Genomic DNA, 25671 nt, shown 5'->3' on the forward strand with positions numbered 1-25671 from the left:
ATTCATACATGTAATTATGTCATTTTGAATTTGTTATAAAGTCACACATTTTAAACATTTATTTGATGGAATTCAAATCTGCCCCAATTTAACAAACTTCCAATAAAAGTGAGTTTCAGGTCTCAGGTTTGTTTTCTTAATACAGGGAAATAATATTACCTGCAGTAATTGCACATTAGCTACAGATACAAGTTTAAAAAGTTGCTGGAGTATTCCTTTAATATGGATAATATGGATTTAATGTGGAATGAAGAGACACAAATGTTTTCAGTAATCTATGTTCACAAAAAGCCAACTGTTTACCATTAAGCTCCTGACAAATTGCAAGTGTGCAACTTCTACTTTGGGCAAAATGATGCAGCTCTGTCTATAAAAATGCAAATTATTTTGCCTCCCTCTCCTTTGCCCAGAGCTAGGTCTCAGCACTAATGAATCTCGTGTGTGCCAACTTCAGAATAACTCCTCGCCAGACGTTTCTACAGTAACTCCCCAGCCTTGGCCAGTTTTAGTCTTCTGCTCCGAAATGCTTGAACTAGCAGATGGCAGCTGAAATGGCCTGTTCTAACACACACTTTACACACAACACAGTGTTAGATCAGGCCCTCCGCCCAGCGAGTCTCCATGCACCCTGGTCTCACACAGACTCCACATTCAGAAAGACAGCTCCCAGCTTTTCAGCTCCACTGGAAAACAGTCGTCCTTTCACTCTCTCACACTGACATTTACACACTAATGGATTTTTATTAGGGACACGCCCGACTGGACCCGTCGACACACACACCCATTAATTAGTCACTGCCATGAGCACGGCTGGAGAACTTTGATTGTTTGAATCCAACATGAAGACACGTGCCAGGCGCTACAACCAAGGCTGGGCCTGTTTCTAATTACTGTTTGTCTGCGGAGTTGAGTAGAAGAGGAATGATGTTAGAGGAGACAATGTTAAGGGTGGCTGTGAAGCCGCATCTGGTGGGTGGCTTCCTTTTTTGTGTGCGACAGGAAAGCATAAGTCACACAGTTCAGGGGTCAGTCTAATAGGAAGACATTGGAGCAATGAGAGAGTCGGCGGAGGACTTTGCTTGATTCATCATTTATTCAGAAAGCAGAAAATGGAGATCAAATTCCATCAGCAGCACGCAATATAATTAGTGCCAGGGATCAGGAGTTAAGGGAATCATTCTACCAAAAAATGAAAGATTAACTAAATTAACTAAATTTGTGGTGTTGGGAAAATATAACAACCAAGGAATGTTTGTTGTCAGAAGTTTGCCTGAGTGCTACTTGGATAACAAAGCTAACAGGTAAGTTTAGCTTCTGACCCCTCCAAAAATACATTCTGGTATATTCATGAAACGATTTACAGACAAATGTTACTTCTGTGGCAAATCTGTGAACAAGAAGCAGTTTGCATGATGGTAACAGGCAGCTAAAAACTTTCCTTATTATTAGCCTTGTAGCACTGGTGAAAAACTAAAGAAGCAAACTTCATACGCCAAAAATGCTGACAATGTGAGATCATTGGAAAAATTTATAAATGTCATTTTTTTTTTCATAAAAGTAATATTTGGCTGAACTATTCCTTTAGAAATCTCACTGCACACAAGCTGCACAGGCTGCACATTTTTCCCCACTCTGTTCTAGAGCATTCCATGGCTGTAGAGCACAAACAGTCATTTCCTTGCTTATATAAAGGACTTCAAAGCCTGTGGTCTATCTACTTACTCCACCAATCAGAGCGCAGCTCCTAGTGAGGGGTGGAGATGCAGGAGAAATTCAAATTATTATGACTCACAATAAAAAGGTGATAAAATGCCTAAATATATACCTATAAAAGTACAGGGCCTAAGAGATGGGTGTGTCTGCGTCCGTTTGTCTTCATACGTGTGAACATTTGAGGAGAGGCAAATCTGTGGCAAGAGTTATCTGACTACAGTGAAATATCGAGGTGAAAGACACACCTGTCCCTCTGTCTCTCCCTCTCAATCTTTCTCCTCAGTTTAATACTGAAGCTCAACCATGGCGCAATGCTGAGGTTCGGCTAAAAGCTATGTATTGTGTATAAGCGCCCAAGTGGAAATGACTGGGTGAAAACCTAGACAATTCCCGAAGTGTCTTTCAGATTTCCACATCGTAATGCTGTGCCAGACTGCAAGCCACACCCCAGAGAGAGCAAAATAACAAGAGACATAAAGAGAGCACACAAATACGGGCGCTAAAGAGAAACAAAAAACGAAGGAGAAAGTATGATGCAATCTTCCATGCATTATACTCCAGCAGTGAAATCCTAGCGCTCCCTGTTCTTACTGACTCATCTCTCACCAGGAAACTGTGGTCCGGTTAACCCTTCTTCATATCTCAGTGCCTCTCCACTGGCTTTCTCCACACTATCACCTGCTCTCTCTACCAGAATTTTTTTTAAGAAGCATGTCACTTTTCTTCAGAAGTTGCAGGTTAACACTTGGAAAGCAGAAGTTGTTGTGTGAAACAAGAGTTTTGCCTATGGAAGCAAAAGAAGACCACGAAACTCAGCATGAATGTCAAAGGTGGAAAACGGTCACAGAATAAACCTAGAGCAAAACTAAAAGAAGTGTCAGGCTACTCTGTTATTACCATATTTTCTATACTACAGTAACAACTAATAGACATGGACTTGCATGGCCAACATACCACATAATCTAAGGCCTAATAATAGACAAGTTTTATAAATATGTCATTTAACAACAAAAATCTAGTCGCTGATTTGTTAACGTTTTCTAAAAGGCGATGTTTATTTAACATTTATGGAAGAAGTCTCCAGTGCCAGTGCTTTGTAACAGTCAGCAGTAAAGCTGTCGCTTAACGTTTTCTAGCATGGGAATGTCTACAGGACCCGGGACTTTGGCTTTCACGGTTTCTCAGTAACATGACAAGATGCATTTTTTGTATCATTAACTTCAAGAGAAACTGAGGGGATGACTTGTTTTAGCCGCTATAATCTAAGTGATAAAAGAGAAATAATTTTTTTCCACAATTTAATATTCCACAATATTAAATGTAACTATGAAGGGATAAAAAGGTACAACTTTTCGTACTTTAATTACAAAAAAGTAATTGTCAAATTGCCGTGGTATAAGAGGAATAAAACACTTTGAGAGCACATCACCATGCTGTTGATTATTTTCCCATAACACCATGTCCTGTCGTGTTTTATTCTTTACTATAACAAAGAGACATACTATAGAATGAGTGTGGTCGTTTTAGGCACCTCACAATTTGATTAAATTTTGATTGACAGAGCCAAGGATGGGCGTTGTGGCCGTATCTATAGATCTGTATCAATATAAATAAAAGTGTCAAGGACAGGATGTTTTGTGTGTTGATATGGACGTTTTCAAAGAAGAACTGCAATGCATCAAGAATTAACTCATATTTTAAACCAGACAAATTTTACTCTAAAAGAACTTATTGTCCAGAAAATATGGTAACTGTTCTGCTCAATAGACTGAGTGTCTGTTTTTCCTTTCCAAGATTGGTAACACAGCTGTGACCTGAAAGCTCACACAGATCAGTAACACAGCTGTGACCAGAGAGTACACTCTGCAGTTGAAGCAAAAAGAACCATTCATTGGACCAATAGTGACACTATCTCACGCCCACACAATGTCATGCAGAAAATGAATGATAAACTAAACAGCAAGTTGACACTTGAGGCCAGGACAAGCAGGTCAACCCGCAGCTGAATAATTCAGCCTGAGATTCAGACATTCAGCAGGCCTTTCACTCGCTCTGGGGCCAGGTGGAGACACCCGACACATTCACTGCAGGCCAGAGAGAGAGAGAGAGAGAGAGAGAGAGAGAGAGAGAAGGGATGAAGGGATGAAGGGAGGGGGTAGACAAACATGAGGGCGTGTGCCCTTTCCTGCTCAAACAAGCGAGTGTGCTCTGGGGAATTGAATGTGCAAGCAGCAGAGCAACAGCGTTTCAGCCACAAAGCAAAGACACCAGGGCTGCCTGGTATAAATAAGCTAGCCAGGCTACGACGTCTCTCTCTTTCACAGCAAAATGACATCAAAATAATTTTTAGTATCCGCGGTCATCTTGTTTGTTGTTAAACATCCGGTATAAGATTATTTTCAGTCTTATATCCTTAACACGTCATCAGCAGCGAACGAGGAGGTGCATGTGAAATGAAAAACATGAACAAGGTGGATTACTTCATCAATCATTTCTTTCATTCCCAAACTAAAAAGGAACTAAGGGTAGATTAACTAAGCAAACACTGTCCAATCCAAGTAAAAATTATACAAAAAGCCAAATAAGCAAGACATTTTGTGTTACTTGGTTTGATACATGGTTGATCAACAGCAATAAATCCATTTTCTGTTTATTAAACCTGCTATCCACAGGGCATTATGGACTTGAAACTAATCTAGCTGTCTAGCTATCCTCCAGTGAGTGTGTATTTTTATGTGCAGTATAGCCTATGCAGTATAGGCATTACATTCTTATTATTCCTATGATAAGACCTCAACATTCATGGCTTAACCCTAATAAATGATTTGTGTTATTGACAGATATCAGTATTATTAGCCCTCAGATCTACTATCACAGTCAGCCGTCACTAAAAAGCATACCACTGCAGACACTTTCACTTTAATTTCAGGTGCAACCAAAAGCTCACATCAGTAGTATAATCTCCTAAGATCACTAGTGATATTTTAGCACAAAACCAGAAGGGTAAGCTTGGGAGTTTCGATTTTTGCTGAGCTGCGCTGTTGCAACAGGCCCGAGCTTTACACACTCCCTACAGATGTACACTTGCTTCACTACTGCAGCCAAGCAACCTAGAGGAAATATTAGATCATTCAAGCTTGAGGAAAGTCTCTATGAGCAATGTTTGCTATCATTATCATAAGGGTTTATGGTTAGAATATTCCAGGGAGGGACATTTTTTCAGAGACTGCGATGTTTACACCAGAAATAAATGGCACACCGTTACACCAGGGGCAATAACATGTGCTTAATTCATATTAAATAGCTAGTTTGAACTACAGTGTAGTGAAAGCACACATCCTCTGCATTGTCCGCCACAGAGCCCTACTACTTTTAGCCTGCCACATCACGTAACAGGAAATTATATGAAACTGTTTTTGTAATAAGTGGTACGGCTCTCAACAGAGAAAAGAAGAAACAGGCTAGCCAGTGCTCAAAAGGTTCCCCTTTTATGATCTTAAATAAATCATTGTTTGAGAGTTGAATTCCTCTCTTATCAGATGTTATCATACAACTCAATTGTACCATGATAAACGATTGACTCAAATTTTGTTTAGTATTTTATCGTTTCAATGTACATACAAGTGACAAATTAAAGGGAAAAAAACAACAAAGTGTCTTAGTAAGGTGTTGGGCCACTACTAGCAACTTCAACATGTCATGAATGCACAACGCTCTGGATGTGTACTGGACCATTCATCCAAAAGATATTCCCTCAACTGGTGTTCTGATGATGGTGTTAAAGAACACTGTGTACCACGTCGCTCTAAAATCTCCCTTAGGTGTTCAGCTGGGTTCAGATCTGGTGCCTGAAGACCATAGCATGTGATTTACATCATTTTCATATTCATCAAACCATGTCATCGTGGAAACCATGTCACCCAGTCCACTCCCATCAAGACAGAAATGTTTCATCACAGGATAAGGGAAGATCAGTCCGAATAACTTTGCACTGATTTGCAGTGATGCTTGCCTCTAAGGGACGTAGATCATGGCAACAAAATAAATGCCTCTTACACATGTTATGACACAGCCACTAGTTTTTAAGGCCAACCATTTGTATAACAGAAATGTATACATTTACAGTCCAAACTACAGTTTATTTTCTCACTCAAATGACATCATGAGGTATTATGACAGCTTTTTACTCTATCAGGCAGAGATGTGCCATGTCTCTATAGGCTGCTGGAAATACAGCACGAACATAAAACTCATATCTTCCATGACCTTTTAAGAAAACCCACCACATAAAAATTCTGAGAAACTGAGATAACCTGTACTAAGACTATTTTTTTATATAGAAAAAAGAAGCTAGACTTCCCATAATCACTAAACATAGCTATAGTAAGTAATGTCGTAGCTAAGAACTTGGTATTTACCTCTAAGTGAAGACTATCATTAAAAATTAGAAGCATTGTACGAGTGACGGAATTCTTCATTTCGAAAGGCCACACCTTACACCGCACCTCACTCTTTACCTGAAGACCAGAGGGCTTAAAAAAAAAAAAAAAAAAAAAAAAAAAAATATCCAAGTTACACTATAACAATACAATTACATGAGATTCTATAATGATGCCCCCCCCCTCTTCCATCTCCAAGCCTCTGCTTACTGCACTGTTTTTCACTCTTATAGAAACCTGCAATTAACTGCAAACAAAATGAAAGGTCCCGTGTAATATTCTGACTAGCGGGTGGCCTGATTACCGTGACCACAGGTCGCATGCCAAACTACCCACCAAACCACCCAGTAGACTTCTCGATATGATTTACACTTAGTTGATGTTGCTGACAGACGTACTCAAGCGCAGTTTCATCAGCAGTATGGAAACGTAGTACGGCACAAGTGGAGTGGCATAGTAGAGCTAAATTAACTACCGTAAAGTGGACAAAATATTCTCATTAAGGCTGCATTTCATTCATCAGGCAATAAATCTAAATATAGCACCACATTTATCATTCTTATTAGCAGCAATCCTCCGATTCTGTAAAAAGCTGATTGGTTTATTATATATATTCTGATTTATTATTGGATTATATATATTCTGTTTATTGAATTTGAATGTTCTATTCTTATATATAACAATGAACGTTATTTGAACACCATAACTAAACTAAACAGCATTAAAGCAGTATTCAAATTTTACCTTTATCAGGTAACGAGGGTTTCCCCTTTGAACAGCTCTGCCAAGAAGGAAAAAAAAAAAAAAAAAGCTGCACATGGAAAGAGAAATGATAACAAGGCAGACTGATTTGCATTACACAGGTAAATGACAACGCACTACATTGAGGATAGACACGTACAACAAATCAAAAGACAGACATCAGGTTAATGCTAGAAATTCCTCACCTATATACAGACTCGGCTTACAGTGAGCAAAGCGGCACGAATGCTTTTTGTTTCTCGTTCTTAGTGCACCTGCAGGTGAATTCTCTTCATACTAGCATGCAGAGCATTACGCATGACCACATACTGTGTGCATTCCAGATCTCAGGGCCAAGTCTTAGTGGGAAAGCTGACAGTCTTAAGAAGTCCAACTGTGCTGACAGCAAAAACTATCTATAGTACGGCAGTTACTGGGAGTTCTCATGTTTTGACAAATTTATTGTTTACGAATATGAGAATGCATGCAAAAGGTTATTTAATCATAGAGAACCTAACCAATCTTTCAAACGTCTAGATCAATTCATGCTGAAGGTTCTTGCTGAGAGCAAGAACAGAGGTATATTCATGATATGATAACCTGGTCTAAAAATATCATGGTTTCATGATATCACTGTATAAATCAATCTAAAAAAAAAAAACATAAGCTGGTGAAAATTAAAGGAAAAAAGTATTATGAAATATTCGGTAGCAGTGTAGCAGTAGCAGTGTAACATGTTTACAACAGTAATGGATTATACAGCTACAGAGGTTGCTGTAATATGCTTCAGGGGGGTTGTGGGTTGTGAGTCCAAAGGAAGGGGGTTGTGAAATTTTTGAGTAGTCAAAGCCAGACACAAAAGAGATGAGAACCACTTGAGTCAGAAACTTGATTGAGTGCAAAAAATGAGTGGGTAGATGACAACAGACAGGAATGCATTTTAATCAGTATTTTGAAATAGTGGTGATTAACTGACTGAGCAACTGTGACACCGTATCAAACGTAATCCACACACACAACATGATCAATGCATCATCATATTTTGCACCACGCATTAAAGGAAAGGTTTATTTAAAAAAAAAAAAAAAAAAAAACATTTTCACACAATTTCCCTCATCCCCCAAGAGGCAGCTGATCAGCCGAGACATGTCTGGTGTCTGACATTTGCTTATTTACATTTTCACCACAGCTACAAGCCTAACGTAGTTCACAAAAAATAGCTGTCCGTCTCACTCAAAACCTTTTACAGAAGTATGTGCACACAAAAAAGCGCAAACCGCATCCACTAGTTAAGTAACATCGTGCAAACTTGCTGATGTGCTTTCTGTAAAAGATAAGCAAACTTCATCATGTAGCTGGATGCTGTAATATTACAGAGGCAGCCATCTTGGAAAATGGAATACCTTTCTGTGTGTTAATCTTAGCATAATCTGGTACTGGTTCATTTTCAGAGCCCCGCCCACTCAAAGTTTGAAGGAAGAATTGTAGCAAAAAAATGATAAAAATACAAAGATTTGGGCATGTAATTACAGGAAAGGTTTCGGGTGAGATAGTCATCAGTGATGTTCTTGCTACATTAGCCTCGTAGTTCTGGCGCGAAACTAAAAGGCAAACTCCAAAATGCAAATATGTCTTGATTGATCGACTACATTTGATGCAAATGGAAAATGGTACATTTTCTTTTTCACCAAAACAATCCTTTAATTCCTAACATTATAAATTCAAGTGCAACTAGCAGAGGAATGAAGTGCGTGCTATAATATGTAGTCTCTTTTACTCTCTTGCTCTCTCTCTCTCTTTCTCTTTTCTCCTTTTTACACTCACTACCTCTGACACACAGACACCGGAACCAGTATCTATGACAACCAAGGGTTTCTATGGTTACGCTGTGAGATACTGAAAATCAACAGAGCATGACTCACTTCCTCCTGAACTCACTGAGTGTGTAACACGCATGTGCATGTGCATGTGCGTGTGCATGCGTGTGTGAGTGTGTGTGTGTGTGTGTGGGTGTGCCTGTGGGAAGGCCCGTGGACTGACACATTACACTCTATATAGAGCCTCTACTTTGTACAGACGTTTGGGATTAAAAAAAAATAAATTAAAAATACATATCACACAACACTGATTGCAGATTGTAAGCCATGTGATCATGTGCTAATGCCAGCTCAGCTTCTTCACATCTAAACCACTATTTACTGTAGTTACACAGCAAGAAATAGCTCTCTCTGCTCTCTATAAGGGTCCACTTGACACAATCAGCACACTGACCAAAATTAAAGCATACACCATAGACCATGTTTGTCTCTATAGCATGCATTTAACTTTGACTACTATATTCTATAGTATTTTTTCCTAAATAGCGTGCAATCATATATGATGAGGAATAACAGCTGAAGCACGTCAAGCTGTTCACTATCAGACTTGTTTATGTGGTTTCTAACACTGTTATCTAGAAAAATAGCAGCCATCTTGAAGTTGGAATCACTTTCTTCAGCACATCAGACTCCAGTAGGAGGTGTGACCCAAACATCTGAGATCTCAACTTAATACAAGTGATTCAGATAATATCAGCCCAATTTTATTTCATTCGTTCAATACCAACTTACTTAATAGATCTGTTTATGTACTAATTGTATACTTTAGGCAAATCATGTCTTTTGATTGTTAGCAACACTAGCCTTGTAGCTCCAGTGCAAAACTTCACACACCAAACATGTCTTGGTTTACTGACTATGACGATTGTTTAGAAATCACTAGTTTTCAGTTTATGTATTCTGGCAAAAAGCATGCCGCATTATATCTGATATACATATAATGGCCTTCCCAATGGAGATCTGTTTATTGGGTAATTTCGCCAATTCCCAACATGGCTCAGGCAGAGCCATGCAAGAAAACGGAAACATATTACAGAAACTTTGTTACTGATTGCCAAGAAGTGTATTGCTCTGAAATGGAAATCTGACACTGCCATCTCAATAAGTTTGCGGCTATCAGAAATCAACAACGGTTTACCTCTAGAAAAGCATACATACTGGTCAAGAAACAAAAGCAAAACATTCTACAGAATTTGGCAATCCTTCCTTGTTTATATGAAAATACACCAACTGACCAGATGGATTTTTTTGCTTGACTAAGGTTTCACAATGTGCTGAAATTGTATTGTGTTAGTACCGTTTTGTATCGTGCCATTTTATTGCCACTCTGTATCACCCTATAACACTTTTTGTCCTGTTTGTATTGTCTTGTATTGTCTCGTATTGTGCGATTTGTTACAGTTAAAATCTTCAGAAATTGCCCAGGGTCATGGTGGATCTGGAGACTTATCATGGAAGCATTGGGTGCAAGGCAGGAAAACACCCTGGATGGGATCCCAATTGATCGCAGGACACCATGCGCACACACACTGTCACACTCTCACACACACACACACACACACCAATTTAGAGTAGCCAATACATCTACCGGCATGTTTTTGAGAGATAGGAGGAAACCAGAGAACCCAGAGGAAATCCATGCAGACTGTAACCCGAGCTCTGAGACCCTGGAGCTGTGAGACAGCAACAATCCCCACTGCGCCACTGTGCCACTGCTAGCTATCACAAATACTGCAATATCAAAAGTACTGTTGAAGAACCAACATCCGCAATCAAAAAGGAAACAAAACTGTTCTGCATAAATTTGACTATTATCAGTGACAAGAAAAAAAAAAAAGAGCCGTAGCCGCTAACAAACATACTGCACAAACTGCCACGCTAACTGCCAAAGGTGGCGCCAAACTCTCTTTACCAGCAGGTAAAACCGACAAGCAGTGGGTTAAATTGAGTTGGGATGGAATGATATTTACCGTTTGGCCTCTTCCAGATGGCACAGGTACTCGTAGGCCATGTTCTGCTGTCGGCGCTCATCCATCTCCTCGGCCGTGAGCCGCTCCACGCCATCCAGCACAGCTGCAGGGGGGAGCAAGCACGGATCATGCATCAAAAACAAACACACAAAAACACGTACTGTGACTGTGCACTGCCAATACACACAGACGTGTATAAAAAAAGGTATAAATCATATCTTGTCTTTAAATAGAGTAATACACTGCTGATAACACTACTGTGTGAGATGATACATTTTTAGCTGTGTTATTAGTGGTTTTTAGTTTCCGCATACTGAAATGATCTTGGGGCTTGTGCAAAGCCAGTGAAAATCTCATTTATTACGCTGCTACGCATACTGCAGCGCTGCGATAACACACCGTTTATCAGCATATCCAAAAGAACTTGGCAAAAACACACACGTCCGTCTGTAAGGTTCTTTGAGGAAACAGACGGAGCAAAGGGCAATGGATATAGCAAAGATGGATATTCTTGAAAAATTAGAAAAAAGTAATAAGATCTTGAAATATTTTGCATGAATATAATCATGAAATAATAAATATAATAATTCATTATGGTGATTGAGTCTACACAACCACACTTAGGATACTGTAAAAGGTTAACATGCAGCTAATGTGGTAAATTAGTGTGTAAATATTTTTTTTAAATAAACTAAAATAAGAGTATGTTATACAGAAAGAACCTTAAAATGTGAGTCATGAGCTCCTGAGAGACACTGACAGAGAGAGAAAAGAAAGAGAGACATTGACACAGAGAGAAGAGAGAGACAGAGAAAAGTGAGGGAGACATACAGATAGAAGAGAAGGAGAGACAGAGAGAAAGCCAGAGACGAAGAGACAGGCACAGTGAGAAGAGAGGAGAAAAAAAAAAAGAGAGAAAGGCACAGTGAGAAGAGAAGAGAAGAGAAGAGAGACAGGCACAGCTGAGAAGAGCAGAGAAGAAAAAAAGAGAGAAAGGCACGAAGAGAAGAGAAGAGAAGAGAAGAGATGGGCACAGAGAGATGAAGGCAGAGAGTCACAGACAGAAGATGAGAGAGACCGAGAGATAGACACAGAGGGGAGAGAGAGATAGAGAGAGAGAGAGACAGAGACAGAGACAGAGAGAGAGAGAGCACGAAACAGACAGACAGAGAGACGAAGAGAGACAAAGAGACAGGCATAGAAAGGAAAGCAGAGATAGTGAAAGAAACATTCAGAGATATAATCATAGAAAGAGAGAGAACAAAAGAAACAGACAGAGAGAGGAGACAGAGAGAGGGGTGTCCATTCATCAATCCCCTTCACTTTACTACAGTTGAGATCAGTAAAGACAGGAAACAGTTTCATCGCTTCCCGCCTGCGCCGTAAATGTATCTGCTCTTCAAAACTCAAGATTACTCCAGACTGAAAGAGATAACCAGTATATATATATATATATATAGTTTTTTTTGTTTTTTTTTTTACTTTTCACAACTCAAGATAAAGATTTGTTTTTCTTTCAGAACTGGCCGTGAGTGTAAAGATCACTATTTACTATCTTGGGTGTTATATTATCATCATCTCCACCCTGCAGAGAGCTAAGTAATGAAGTATCACCCGCGTTAATGTGCTTTCAGTCTGTCCCAAGCACCGTACAGGCCGTGATACTGGCCTTCACTAAAACAGCACACATTTATACAGCATCAGCTTCACTCTTCATCTCTTAATCAACCCCTCTATTCCTACTTATCACCCTATAACCAAGACCGTACACTCCGAGAGATAAAGGTACCGAACTGTACTTTTTCTTTTCGCAGGGGTGATACCATGATACAGTGGTGTACTGCACCTTTAGCATGCAATTTTAATCTTAAAAAATAACGTTAAGGTACATCACTGTGCCATAAGGACAATTTACGTAGTTTTAAAGCTTTAAAAGCTAATGCACCTCTCATGCACCTTCCCAGGTGAAAGATACATAATAAACATATAAATCATATCCCTTTGAAAGTTGCTCTGTACCACAGTTTGGTGGCTTTATTCCATGTTTGCAGCTTGCTTGCATGGAAAGGGTGTTTATGTAATAATAATATTTCTGAGAGGGTATAAGTTTGTAGTTTGCTTGGATGAAAAGTTGTTTATGGACTAAATAATATTATTTCTGTAGTTTGCTTGGACAAAAAAGGTTGTTTATGGAATAAATAATATTATTTCTGAGAGTGTATAAGTTTGCAGCTTGCTTGGAGAAGAAGGTTGTTTACGTAATAATTAATAATAAATAATATTATTGCGTCACTAAAGGTCTCAGATTATTATAATAGGCTTAAATCCGACATGAACTACATGCGACTACACTGTTAAATAATTCAGTAGGTAGATTAGGTAGATTAAAAGTCACTTCAGATGAAATGCTTGAGAGAATAGGTTAAACGTGTAAAATGCGGAAGTGCTTCACCACGCTGATGCAGTCATAAACCCAAAAGAAAAGATGGAACTTAGCAAATATAAAGTAACTGTAATAATATACCTTCATTTTCAGCTTTATTAACTGTGATCTTGCACCTAGGACCAGAAAACTGGGCTCCTTTTGGGGCTCCATTAGAACACGTTTAACTCTGTCTCTAAAACACACACACACACACACACACACACACACACACACACACACACACACACCCAAGGCATTAAAGCATACTCACAGCCATATCGTGGCCGCAGCCCGTCTGCTTCATCTGAAGTTGACATGTTTGCACAGAAGTTCACACAAATCCTCAGTTTCTGTCTATATCCGCTGTGCTACTTTGTAGTATTTCCTTAAACTCGGGTGTCGGAGGGCTCCTCTGGCCTCCTCGGTTCTTCTTCACACAGCACAGTCTCAAAAACTTTTTTCTTCTCTTCCAACCCTCCCTGATGTCCTGGGTGTGTATTAGAGTGGGCTCCTGCCTAAATCCTGAAGTTATGCACTCCAGGAACCACCCATCAAAAAGAGCTGAAAGTGAATCTACAACGCCCTCTTCAGCCCACTGTGGGCAAAAACACACCACTCTGATACACACTCACCTTCACTTTATTATGTACACCTGCACTTCATGTAGATGTCTAATCAGCCGATCATGTGGCAGTAGTGCAATGCATAACATCATGCAGATACAGGTCAAGAGCTTCAGTTATTGTTCACATCAAACATCAGAATGAAGAAAAAGTGTGATTTGTGTGACCTTGATTGTGGCATGGATGTTGGTACCAGAAGGGCTGGATTGAGTATTTCGTAAACTGCTGATCTCCTGGGAATTTCACACACAACAGTCTCTAGAGTTTACACAGAATGGTGCGAAATAAATAAAAGACACTGAGTGAGCGACAGTTCTGTGGGTGGAAATGCTTTGTTGATAAGAGACGTCAGAGGAAAATAGCCGGATTGGTTCAAGCTGCCAGGAACTCAAATAATCACTCTTTACAACCGTGGTGAGCAGAAAAGCATCTCAAAACATCGAACCTTGAGGTGGATGGGCTACAACAGCAGAAGACCATATCAGGTTCTGCTCCTGTCAGCCAAGAACAGGAATCTGAGGCCATCATGGGCACAGACTCACCCAAACTGGACAGTTGAAGATTTTTTTTTTTTAATCATTTTTAAGATGATGAAAAGGGTCGAGTCTTACTTCATATGATTGCTCTTCAGGTGTTCTTTCTTAGTAGTGGCAAAGTGAATATGATGAAGAGAAACAGAAAGCTCAGTGTCAAACCATGCATGGGTAGTGATCCGTATGTTAAGTGGTTAAGACAAAATGTAATGTGTTATCATAAAAGTATGGTATGGGCAGACTCCCTTGATTTACAGGTTTTTGCAGTTTTCTAAGGCTAAGTGTGGGGCGTTGATCATTCCAGAGAAAGCTGTTTACATAGGTTATCAAAAATTGTTAAAGTTATTGACCGAGAGAACTTTTAGTAAATAATTGATTTGGGTATTGGTCATTTTAAGGTGTGTCATGGTGGAGTGCAGGTTTCTTCCTGGTACTACAGTTTCCTCCGACCTCCCAAATGCATGTTGGTAAGTGAATTAACTTGTCTAGATTTTTCGTAGGTGTGAATGAGTATCTTGTGTACTCAGTGTTCCTGTAATAGTCTCTTAAACCACCTCAACCCTGATGTAGCTAAAATCCTTACTGAAGAATAAATAAATGAATGAATATCATTTTAAGGACATTGGTCTTGCCCCACAGAGAGAGGTGTGAGCTAGGACCTCAGCACAATCAGAAGGATTTGAATTTTAATGCTGGACTATATAAGTCATGTTGACTCCGGTACAGACTCCATTTCCCAGAATCCACTACCAGTTAATGAACTACAAGACTTATCACCTGATATGTCACATGCCCTGTTACCTCACTCTCACTCGCTGCATTTCTAATCACACACCCTGCTCATAGTCACAGATAGTACACACCACAAACCTCAGTTCACGGTAAAGTACAATGGACATAAAAAGTCTACACACTTATCAATCAGGACAGGGTTACGAAAAAAATTTCCACTGTATTGGATATACTGTGGAACACTGCAAAGATAATAATCAACAAGTGGAGAAAATATGGCACAACAGTGACTTTACTAAGAACAGAACACCCCTTTAAAATTGATGAGAAGACCAGGAGAAACTGGACAGGGAGGCTGCCAAGATGCCTACAGCAACATTAAAAGAATTGCAGCAATTTCTGGCATGCACTAGTTGCTCCCAATATGTGACCACAATCTCATGAATTGTTCACATGTCTGGGCTACGGGGTAGGATGCCAAGACAAGCCTTTTTTTAACCAAAAAAACAAAAAAACATCCAAACCTGGCTAAAGTTTAAAAAAAAAACAAAAAAAAAAAACATCCGATCTCCCAAAATTGTGTTGAATAATGTGTTATGGTTTGAATAGACCAAAGCTGAACTTTTTTCGCCATAATACCAAAAGATATGTTTGGCACAAAAAAAACCACAGCACATCACCAAAAGAACACCATCCCCATGGTGAAGCATGGAGGCGGTAGCATCGTGCTTTGGGGCTGCTTCTCTTCAGCTGGAACTGGGGCTTGAATCAGGGTGGACGGAATAATGAATAGCTCCAAATACTAGTCAATTTTGGCACAAAACCTTAAAGCGTCTGCAAAAACACTTAAGATGAAGAGGAATTTCACCTTTCAGCATGACAACGACCCGAAGCACACTTCCAAATCAACAAAGGAATGACTTCATCAAAACAAGATTAAGGTTTTGGAATGGCCCTGCCAGAGTCCAGATCTAAATCCAATCGAGAATGTGTGGAGTGACTTGAAGAGGGCGGAGCACAGGAGATGTCCAGCCAATCTGACAGAGTTAGAATGCTTTTGCAAGGAAGAATGACAAAATATCATCAAGTCAAGATGTGCCAAGCTGATTGACTCTTACCCAAAAAGATCGAATGCTGTGATAAAATCTAAAGGTGCTTCAGCTAAGGATTAGTTTAGGGGTGTGCACACTTATGTAATCAGGTTATTGTAAATTTTTATTTTTCATTTTCCCCCAAAAATGATTCTCTTTTTTTTTTTTCGGTTTAATTTATGGGTTGCCATTTTAACAGGGGTGTGTAGAGTTTTTATATCCACTGTATCTCTCCTAGCTAATCACTAGTGACAGGGTTACCAAACCTTTACTATGGAGTTTAACTATATGCTGCTTTTGACTCTGTTTAATTCAAAGATTCTCAAACTTTTTGCAGCCAGGGACCCCTTTAACTGGAAAATAAAATTTACTAACCCTCTCCATAACATAAACCAACTTTTCAAATAATAGTCTCATTATATAAATGTATGCAATAATATTTAGGCTTTTTTACTGCGATCATAGGGCATTTTATTCCTGCATTAGGTCCAAGGTACCATTGCTAGTTTTTGTGAAACTGAGGTTTGGATTAAACCCATTCAATTGAAGTGACCAGTCAAACAGGCTAATAACTATGGGCACTCCATAATATTATAACTTTAAGAATGGTGGGTTGTGATTTACAGCACTGTTCAAAAAATAAATAAATAAATCAGGGCCACTCTATGCTCTCTAGGCTTTGCTCCCCATACCCTACTTTGTGAAAGCTGGTTTAGTTCACTGAATTTGGCAACCCTATTTTAGCCATTTTGTTGACTGCCTGAACCATTTCCTGTTTATTACTTCAACTCTGTCTGTGTCTGATTTGCAATTTGCATCAATTAACCTGCAATTGCACCCAAATCCATGTGTGTGCCTGACTCTTATCTTATTTTGGCCAAACTGCCAGGTAGTTCAGCTGATACGGAATTCTAAGAATTTAAAAAGCTGACTGATGATATTACATAAAGATTGTGGGAATTATTAGGCAGAGAGAGAAATATAACATCTCATTTTCTACATATAGCATTATTTCGTTGATGGAGTTGCCTATTTTCACAGAAGATGGGTGTGGAGGCTGTGTCTGATGGGAGACTTGTAATAATATGTTTAGGGTAATTGGAGCTTTCAAAAGCTTTGTTTGCTCTTTTGGCAAAGTGGAGGACCAGGAGAGAAGAGGAACATATGTATCTCTTGGCTGACTGAGCCTTTCTACTCTTAATGTCTAGTTGTGAAAAACAATAATTCTGCTTTATGAGTTGAGTAAATCTGGGGTAATAAATCCGGGGTAATACTTGAAAAAGGTCTCCTTCTGATCAGAGCAAAACAAGCCAATCGTAGACATCTCATGTATACAGAATACACACTTAGTGCTCTCCTCCAAGCATGTTTGTCGATCTGTGATTTTACATGATCAGCAGGTTGAAAAGATGGGTTGGCTAGATTCATGTGTAACAGGAAGCATGTGTTGGCCCAAACCCTCTCAGATTGCTATGTGATAACTAGAATTTGCTATAACTAAACTATGAGAAAATTGTCAGAAACATGTGAAACACCACACAGACTGTAACCCAAGCTCAAAACACTATCAGGAATTATTATTTTTTATCAAATATTATTTGTTTCCTCCGTAGAAACCATACTTTTGTACAATATACTCAGTTGTAACTGAGTATTATGAAGAATTTTAAACTGAGAAAAAATGTAATTCTTGTATTAAATTTAAATCCTGTACACACACTATTCATGTCACAACAATTGTTGTGCTGTCATGTTTAATTCTTCTAAGTTTTACACACAGTGTTAATTGTTGTCATTTTATTTTTAATTACTAAAAACAGTAAGTTGATGCAGAGTGGATGCAGATTTCTGTCCCCTACAGATCTGTGACATATAGTCAGTGTTTCACAGGGGGAAAAAAATCTGATTTACTTATTAAAACCCATTAAACAAACCCGTGGGGCGGGACAACTGGGTTTACTGCCCAGCCTAGAGGGCAGGACATATCTGGTTATAAAGCTAGCTTTTGTAAGAGTGAAACTGCCATCCAGGTTCCTCACTAGTCAGTACTGCTGTGTGATCGAGACATTGTCTCAGGACCATGGAGAGCTCAGGGATTGTGATCGGAGTGCTGCTCATCACTCTCTCTTCCATCATGTGCAATGGACAACATTTACCTGAGATATCTGCAGAGGACCTGCAGAACTCTGATGTAAACCCTGATAAGGAGATGGTATGTACAGGTCATTTTATTTTATTCAGGAGCTTATAAATTCATCTTCAGGATCACGTATTTAGTGGTTTATAGATACAGTAGTCTGGCTCTTATAAATACAGATTAATTAGCATGATATGTTACTCATTCACACAAACTTAAAGAGATTAGAATATATTCATACTAATTGCTTTCGTATTATAGTGACTGATGTTTTTTGTTTACTCTGACATTGCTCATTTACAGAATATAATACACTGCGTATTATTTACGGTAGGTGAATATACTGCACAGGGAATAAGGATCCAAGGATGTTTTCTCATTTGCACAGGGTGAAGTGATGGAGGAACTTCTGTCAAGGCTTCAGAACAGATTTCCATCAACAGAGAGACGCGCCATTCCAGTGGCAAGTTCTTCTTCCCTTTCTCCTTCATCTTCTTATACCTACTTATGCATAATAGTTAATTAGATAACATTGAGCTTGTCAGATATGCTCTACTAGCATGGACACTGAGCACGAATGTAGGAAGAAATACATTATTTATTGCTATTTTATTTTTCTATACTTGGGATTTTGGCATATTGAGATTAGGAATATGTCACAGCAAAAGCAGAATGTAAAATGTATACTCTTACAGTGGATGAGACATTAGACTAACCATTATTCTTAATTATGTGGCTCTAAATTACCTAAATGTAGCTCTAAATTATTATTCTTAAATACGTGGCTCTAAATTCTTGTTGTACTCCAAAAAAAGTATGTTTTGCCCATTTGGTAATGTTATCTAGCATAAGGACATTACCTAGACCATTACTCTGATAAGAGGTTTTGCATTTTCCCAATTTCTGTTAACTTTTTTACATTTAATCCATCTTGCATGTAATGTATCCTTCTATAGAGATATAGATTTTGTATCCTGTCTTCTTTTTTTGTTATTTGCTTTTACTTAGATAATTGACATAACATATGTCATTTTTTGCTTTGTGAATACAATAAATAAGCATGCTTGTAAAAATTCTTTTGTGTCTATTTTAAAGTAATCATTTTCAGGGATAATATGTGAGTGTAGTAATAAAGATCTGGAGATGTTTTTTTTTTTTTTCTCAGTGTGCAGTCGGCTCCCGCTGTGCGATGAGGTTTGGTCCTCGCTTTGGTCAGCTGTGTGAATGTGGCCGAGGCTCGTACTGCAACTCATACCTGCTAAAGTGTATCTGAGAAAGCAGCAGAAGGAGAGCTGTCCTGATCTCTCATTTCAACATTTTCACAAACATGATCACTTACAGAGACACAAAAATGCATTACTTTTAGAATAAAGCAGCTTGTCAAAGTGTGTAACTCTGTAAGGATTTTAGCCTCATTGAGATAGTAAGCATGAGATTTATGTTCTTGAGTGCATGCCAATATTTCTTTAATATTTTCAGTAAATATTTCTGTTTCTCAACACTTTATTGACCCATGATAAAGGTATATCTGTGCAGCAAAAATGTTTACATTTGTACATTTGTGAAGTGCTGGCTTTCCTGCTGGTGGATATTATAAATTATAAACTGGTCAGGAGTTTCAGTTAAAATGGAGGCAAACTGACAAACAAAGGAGACATGTGAACATATATTTGTCCATTTTTCTATAACTCTCTTGTACAGCTTTATGGTCCCAAATAACACAGTGTTGCTTTGTGACAAGCCCTGAATTTTTTCAGGAGTGGAGAATGCATGTTGTGTGTTTTAATGTTTGCAGTTGTGTAGCTATGTTGTTTTTGTTGTTACAGTACAATCTTAGACAATTCATAGCATATAATGACCCATGCAATGTATTATTTTGCACAATAAACCCATGCTCTCATTTAACAAGCTTTTGAATTTCCTTATCAATATTTAATGGCTTGTTGTGTCTTTCTTTCTTTTGATCTGTTCATGGTGTTTTTTTTTGTACCATTCATTCCCATTGGATCTGTAGAGGGATGTGCTGCTCTACCAGCTGGTCTGCACAGTTATTAATGCATGAGAAAACCTATTATTCCCTTAAAGTCACTATTGGCAACTGCTGATACAGCATTCATCTGCCTCGGGACATATACTGAGTGCATAGTAAACAAGCATACTGCAGTTTATAGTGTAGTGCGAGAAAAAAAATTGTTTAGGTGATTAACATGCCAAGACTCAGTCACTGACTGGTCAATTGGATTTTAGTAAGAACTAGTTTGAGCTGTTGCTTGTGGAGAGCTGGAACATATTGATGAATAGTAATGTGGATATAGTCAATTATATCTGTTCTCTGAATCTACAGCTGTTATCTGAATCTTAAAACAAGAAAAATAACCATTCAGAATGAGACAATTCGACATTACCAATCTGTGACCATTGAGCTACAGGTACACTATATTGGCAAAAGTTTTGGGACACCCCTCCAAATCACTGAATTCAGGTGTTCCAATCACTTCCATGGCCACAGGTGTATAAAATCAAGCACCTAGGCATGCAGACTGCTTCTACAAACATTTGTGAAAGAATGGGTTGCTCTCAGGAGCTCAGTGAATTCAAGCGTGGTACCGTGATAGGTTGCTACCTGTGCAATAAGTCCATTCGTGAGATTTCCTCACTACTAAATATTCCACGGTCAACTGTTAGTGGTATTATAACAAAGTGGAAGCAATTGGGAACAACAGCAACTCAGCCACGAAGTGGTAGACCACGTAAAATCACAGAGCGGGGTCAGTAACTGCAGACCTCCAAACTTCGTGTGGCCTTCAGATTAGCTCAAGAACAGTGCATAGAGAGCTTCATGGAATGGGTTTCCATGGCTGAGCAGCTGCATCCAAGCCTTACATCACCAAGTGCAATGCAAAGCGTCGGATGCAGTGGTGTAAAGCACGCCGCCACTGGACTCTAGAGCAGTGGAGACGTATTCTCTGGAGTGACGAATCACGCTTCTCTGTCTGGCAATCCGATGGACGAGTCTGGGTTTGGCGGTTGCCAGGAGAACGGTACTTGCCTGACTCTATTGTGCCAAGTGTAAAGTTTGGTGGAGGGGGATTATGGTGCGGGGTTGTTTCTCAGGGGTTGGGCTTGGCCCCTTAGTTCCAGTGAAAGAAACTCTTAATGCTTCAGCATACCAAGACATTTTGGACAATTTCATGCTCCCAACTTTGTGGGAACAGTTTGGAGCGGGCCCCTTCCTGTTCCAACATGACTGCGCACCAGTGCACAAAGCAAATGTCCATAAAGACATGGATGAGCGAGTTTGGTGTGGAGGAACTTGACTGGCCTGCACAGAGTCCTGACCTCAACCCGATAGAACACCTTTGGGATGAATTAGTCCGGAGACTGCGAGCCAGGCCTTCTCGACCAACATCAGTGCCTGACCTCACAAATGCACTTCTAGAAGAATGGTCAAAAATTCCCATAAACACACTCCTAAACCTTGTGGACAGCCTTCCCAGAAGAGTTGAAGCTGTTATAGCTGCAAAGGGTGGGCCAACTCCATATTAAACCCTACGGATTAAGAATGGGATGTCATTAAAGTTCATGTAAAGGCAGACGTCCCAAAACTTTTGGCAATATAGTGTACATATGCTGTCAAATCTTTAGAAGTCAATAAACTTCAAAACTGACTTTATTTCTTTTGTCTTCAGTGAGCAATAAAAAACTAAACAATACAGAACTGAATCTTTCTAGCTGAACCCAAGAGTGATGCATGTTGGACATTAAGGTTTATGTTTTTTCCTGCTTCATTAATGTTTATCACCAGGAACCCCAAGGGCATGGATATAAAGTGCATTATTGTACACGTTCTCACCATTGACCAATAAGATCAGCAACGTTAATGAGGAAACAAGCAATATGCACCAAATTAAACCATAAATCACACCATAACAGGTTCTGGAATGAAGAGATTCATATAGGCTGTGTTCGAGTCAGCTGATGTGTTATTTGAGTGCATATGGAGTATGAGTGACTTCTCTGTGCCCTAACAAACTTTAGCAAGTCTTGAGATGCTAAACCCAGAGGACCCAGAGCCTCCTGTATTACCTTAGTAAAGACTTACTAAGGAGACCAGAGGAGCTTTGTGTACTATTGTGTACTATTGAATGCCATTATGAACTGTCTTCACACACACACACACACACACTCTCTCTCTCTTTCTCTCTCTCCCTCCTTCTATCTCATGATAGCTCAAATATTAACAGTGTTTAGTACCAGAAAGTAGTTTATCATCTCGCTTGACCAATGGTTAGCACAGATTTGATAGAAAAATTAAATTACCAAAGCAGCTCAGTTCCAAACATTAAAATGCAACTGAAGTGTTAAAGCACTGGAGTGATGCTTTAATTTTACACATTCACCTGATGTTAAGAAGCAAAATTACTCTAGGTTTAAAAGTACAGTAGTACAGTCTTAATCATAATACAACCAAGCACCTGTTTAAATTATACAGACTGAAATTTGTGAATTCACAATCAGGAAGTGCCTAAACAGTGGCATGATTTGGAGTTTGCACATCAGTGTCAATATAACCAAAAATGTAATCTGATGTGTTATTTTTGGAAAGTCTTGATTTCTTAAAGATTTGTGTGAATAAAAATTTGCAAGCTTGACAACAGCTGCAAAAATACATGCAAATTTCTTTTCTAACAGGGTCTGTGGAGAATTGCATATTTCAAATGAGCAAAATAATACTAAGACTGTCTGTTTTGGAGTCTTTGCCCTAATTAATATGCAATGTGGAGTATTTCTACATAAAATTGCAAAACACAGGGCAGTGTCTATGAAAACAGGACCATGTACTGTAGAGTCTTACTGCAGATTAAAAGTGATTTATTTACATTACCTTAGGATGCACACTCATGTCTGTACCCTTTTATTTTGTGTTCATATGGCCTTGAATTTTTCAAAACATCTCACGATTATTGTGTGCATAAAATGTACTTAAATACTGTTTTGTGGTGCAACAGAAAAGCATTCACCCTATAGTCAGGAGACCGTGAGTTTAAATCTTGATGATGCCACAGCCATCTGTGGCCAGGAGCAAATCTGGCCATTCTATCTGGTTAGGACGGATGGCATTGTCTCTCTCTCCTGTCAATCACAGTGACACTAACCAATCATTGGTATGTGTGAGCTCGTGTATGTGGAAGAGGGCAGATAGCACTTTTTCTCTGAGTGTGCCCTATGATGCAGCATGAGCAGCAGTTGATGCTGTTGGCTGACATGATGTCTCTCGGAGGAAGCAAGCATTAGTCTTCATCCTCTGCAGTTGGTAAATGGTCTATGATAGGGAAGAGCTGTCTGGTGGGTGGGAATTGGCAAGCCAAATAAAAAAAACCCATTTATTTATTATTTCTCTATCTACCTATTTGTTTGTTTTATTCATTTCCCTATCTATCTATCTATCTATCTATCTATTTCTCATCTTAATAAATCAGGGCCTCAGGATCTGAAACTAGCCTGCCATGTGCAGCAGTTCATGATTGGGTCTGTAATGCCGTCTCTAATAAATACAGTAAACTGCTTACATCCCATACTTATAATAACAATAATTACACTCTGACTCTGTGTTGTTAATATATAGTGAGTGTTTGATAAGCATTAAGTATAATTAATGGAGACAGTAATGAGTGTGACAGAATGAGTAATGACAGAATGAGAAAGGTTAAAGAACGTTCCCAATAAACCAATAAGGGAAATAAACTTATTTGCATAAACATTCACATAATAAGTAAAATGATGGAAATATATCGTTTGATTTGTTCCCCAGATGCTTGGGAAAGATTGGCTCCAGAAACTGCCACTGGGATAAGATAGATTTGCCTTTGGCCTTTCTAATCAATATTTCAGGCTCCTTCACCACCTCCTACTTTGCCTACTTTGCAGTATATGAAAATCATCCATCATTATACACGTGTGGATAAACAGACATTAGAACATCCCATCAGTGACCAAGTAGGGAACAATAACTGAAGCTGAAGGAAATAAATGCTACGAAAAATAAGAACAGAAAAGAAAATAAATAAAAGATTGCCTTGTAAGCAGTAAAGCACTGGTGCTAAAAGCAAATCTTTAATACTCAAGGAATTTCACTCAGTTCACTCATCAAAGGTAATGACACAACATCAAAAATATAAGAATGTAAAATATAAAAATAGAAAAATAGAAAATATTGAGCTGAAGAATCAAAACATAAATTCTAGAGTCTACTGCAACACTCTGACTGAGTCATTACCTCTCCAAAGACAAATTCATATAACTCTTTTACACAGGAATGTTTCAACGTTTCAAACTTTTATCTCTACACTTAACATTTTCTCCAAGTGATTTACAAAATGTAGTGATGGTAATATGAGAATGGCATGATTTGATCAGTCTGAATCTTGCCTGAAGTGCTATGAATAAGAACAAACAGACATTCACAATTTAGTCTGCAACTTCTGTCTAATAATTCTAGTTTCCATTGGTTTTCCTTATAACTTAGTTGAATAATTTTCAATTTCAGTTCCTCATATTTTATATTTCTGCATGAGCATCCACATAGCGTATGCTGTGGATGTAGCAGCACTACATATAGTAAATATAAAGTTTAATATAAGGTTCTGGCATCACATCAGATTATTTGCTGTTAACAAATATCTTAAGGTGGATTATTTGGACTTTTGTGGAATACCACAGAATGGTATAAAAACTGAGGCTGGGGAGGCCTTTGGATGAGAGACTGCAGTAGACAGACTAAACACACATTGTCCAATCAAGTACAAATAGTTTTTTTGTGTAAATGAAACTGTAAGAACTTTTCTGTTTAGCTTTTTCTGTTTAGTTTTTAGACAAAATATGGCATGAACCCTATTCAGCACTATTCAGTTGAAATTAGAAATTATTAATGCAGCTGCCTGTCTTTGTTTAAGTGGAATGTGTAATAGTTTGCTCACCATCATTCTAATTATGCTGTTGATGAGACCTCATGATATAATGCCTTACTGATAATCCTGATAGTTTTACTTTCGAGTTATTGATAGAAATTAGTTTTTAGCCCCCCTTCTAATATCACCACCAGCCATTATGCACCATTATGTCATAACCCATCAAACAGAGAACATTATCAGAGCATTCAGAAAGTATTCAGGTTCGGAAAAGTAATAAGTAACAACATAAAAATGTGTTTCTGCAACATTCTATAAACATATTTCATAATAATGATTTGCCTCACAATCTAATTGGTTGAACTGTTAATTGAATTGAATATACCTTAATGGCATATTTGTTTTATGAATGAGGTATTTCAGAACTTTCTTGTTTAGCTGCAGACAGTGTGAAGTGCAGTCCACATGTCTCCTGTTGGACA

At 38.6% G+C, this 25671-nt stretch overlaps 2 protein-coding genes across 2 annotated transcripts in view; one reads left to right on the forward strand and one right to left on the reverse strand.

Moving 5' to 3' along the window:
• The window catches only part of iqgap1 (IQ motif containing GTPase activating protein 1), a 40314-nt gene extending 26621 nt beyond the window's left edge, over positions 1-13693 (reverse strand). Inside the window, exons 1-2 of the mRNA XM_026937472.3 lie at positions 13437-13693; positions 10741-10843 (exon numbers count right to left, since the gene is read on the reverse strand). Of these exons, the coding sequence (XP_026793273.2) occupies positions 10741-10843; positions 13437-13482 (149 nt within the window). The 5' untranslated portion in view covers positions 13483-13693. The remainder of the gene's footprint in view (positions 1-10740; positions 10844-13436) is intronic.
• A 4260-nt stretch (positions 13694-17953) lies between these two features.
• On the forward strand, positions 17954-20189 carry cartl (cocaine- and amphetamine-regulated transcript-like). The gene is made up of 3 exons (XM_034299795.2): positions 17954-18356; positions 18670-18744; positions 19447-20189. Exons 1-3 carry the CDS (start codon positions 18225-18227, stop codon positions 19552-19554), a joined length of 315 nt encoding a protein of 104 aa, XP_034155686.1. The 5' UTR covers positions 17954-18224; the 3' UTR covers positions 19555-20189.
• Positions 20190-25671: the final 5482 nt, after the last annotated feature.

The sequence above is a fragment of the Pangasianodon hypophthalmus genome, chromosome 25, assembly GCF_027358585.1.
Source record: "Pangasianodon hypophthalmus isolate fPanHyp1 chromosome 25, fPanHyp1.pri, whole genome shotgun sequence".
Taxonomy (NCBI): domain Eukaryota; kingdom Metazoa; phylum Chordata; class Actinopteri; order Siluriformes; family Pangasiidae; genus Pangasianodon; species Pangasianodon hypophthalmus.

Coding starts and splice junctions, on each gene's coding strand:
- cartl (XM_034299795.2), top strand. CDS start 18,225: ATGGAGAGCTCAGGGATTGTGATCGGAGTGCTGCTCATCACTCTCTCT. Junction 18,357..18,669: donor TAAACCCTGATAAGGAGATG/GTATGTACAGGT, acceptor TCATTTGCACAG/GGTGAAGTGATGGAGGAACT. Junction 18,745..19,446: donor AGAGACGCGCCATTCCAGTG/GCAAGTTCTTCT, acceptor TTTTTTTCTCAG/TGTGCAGTCGGCTCCCGCTG.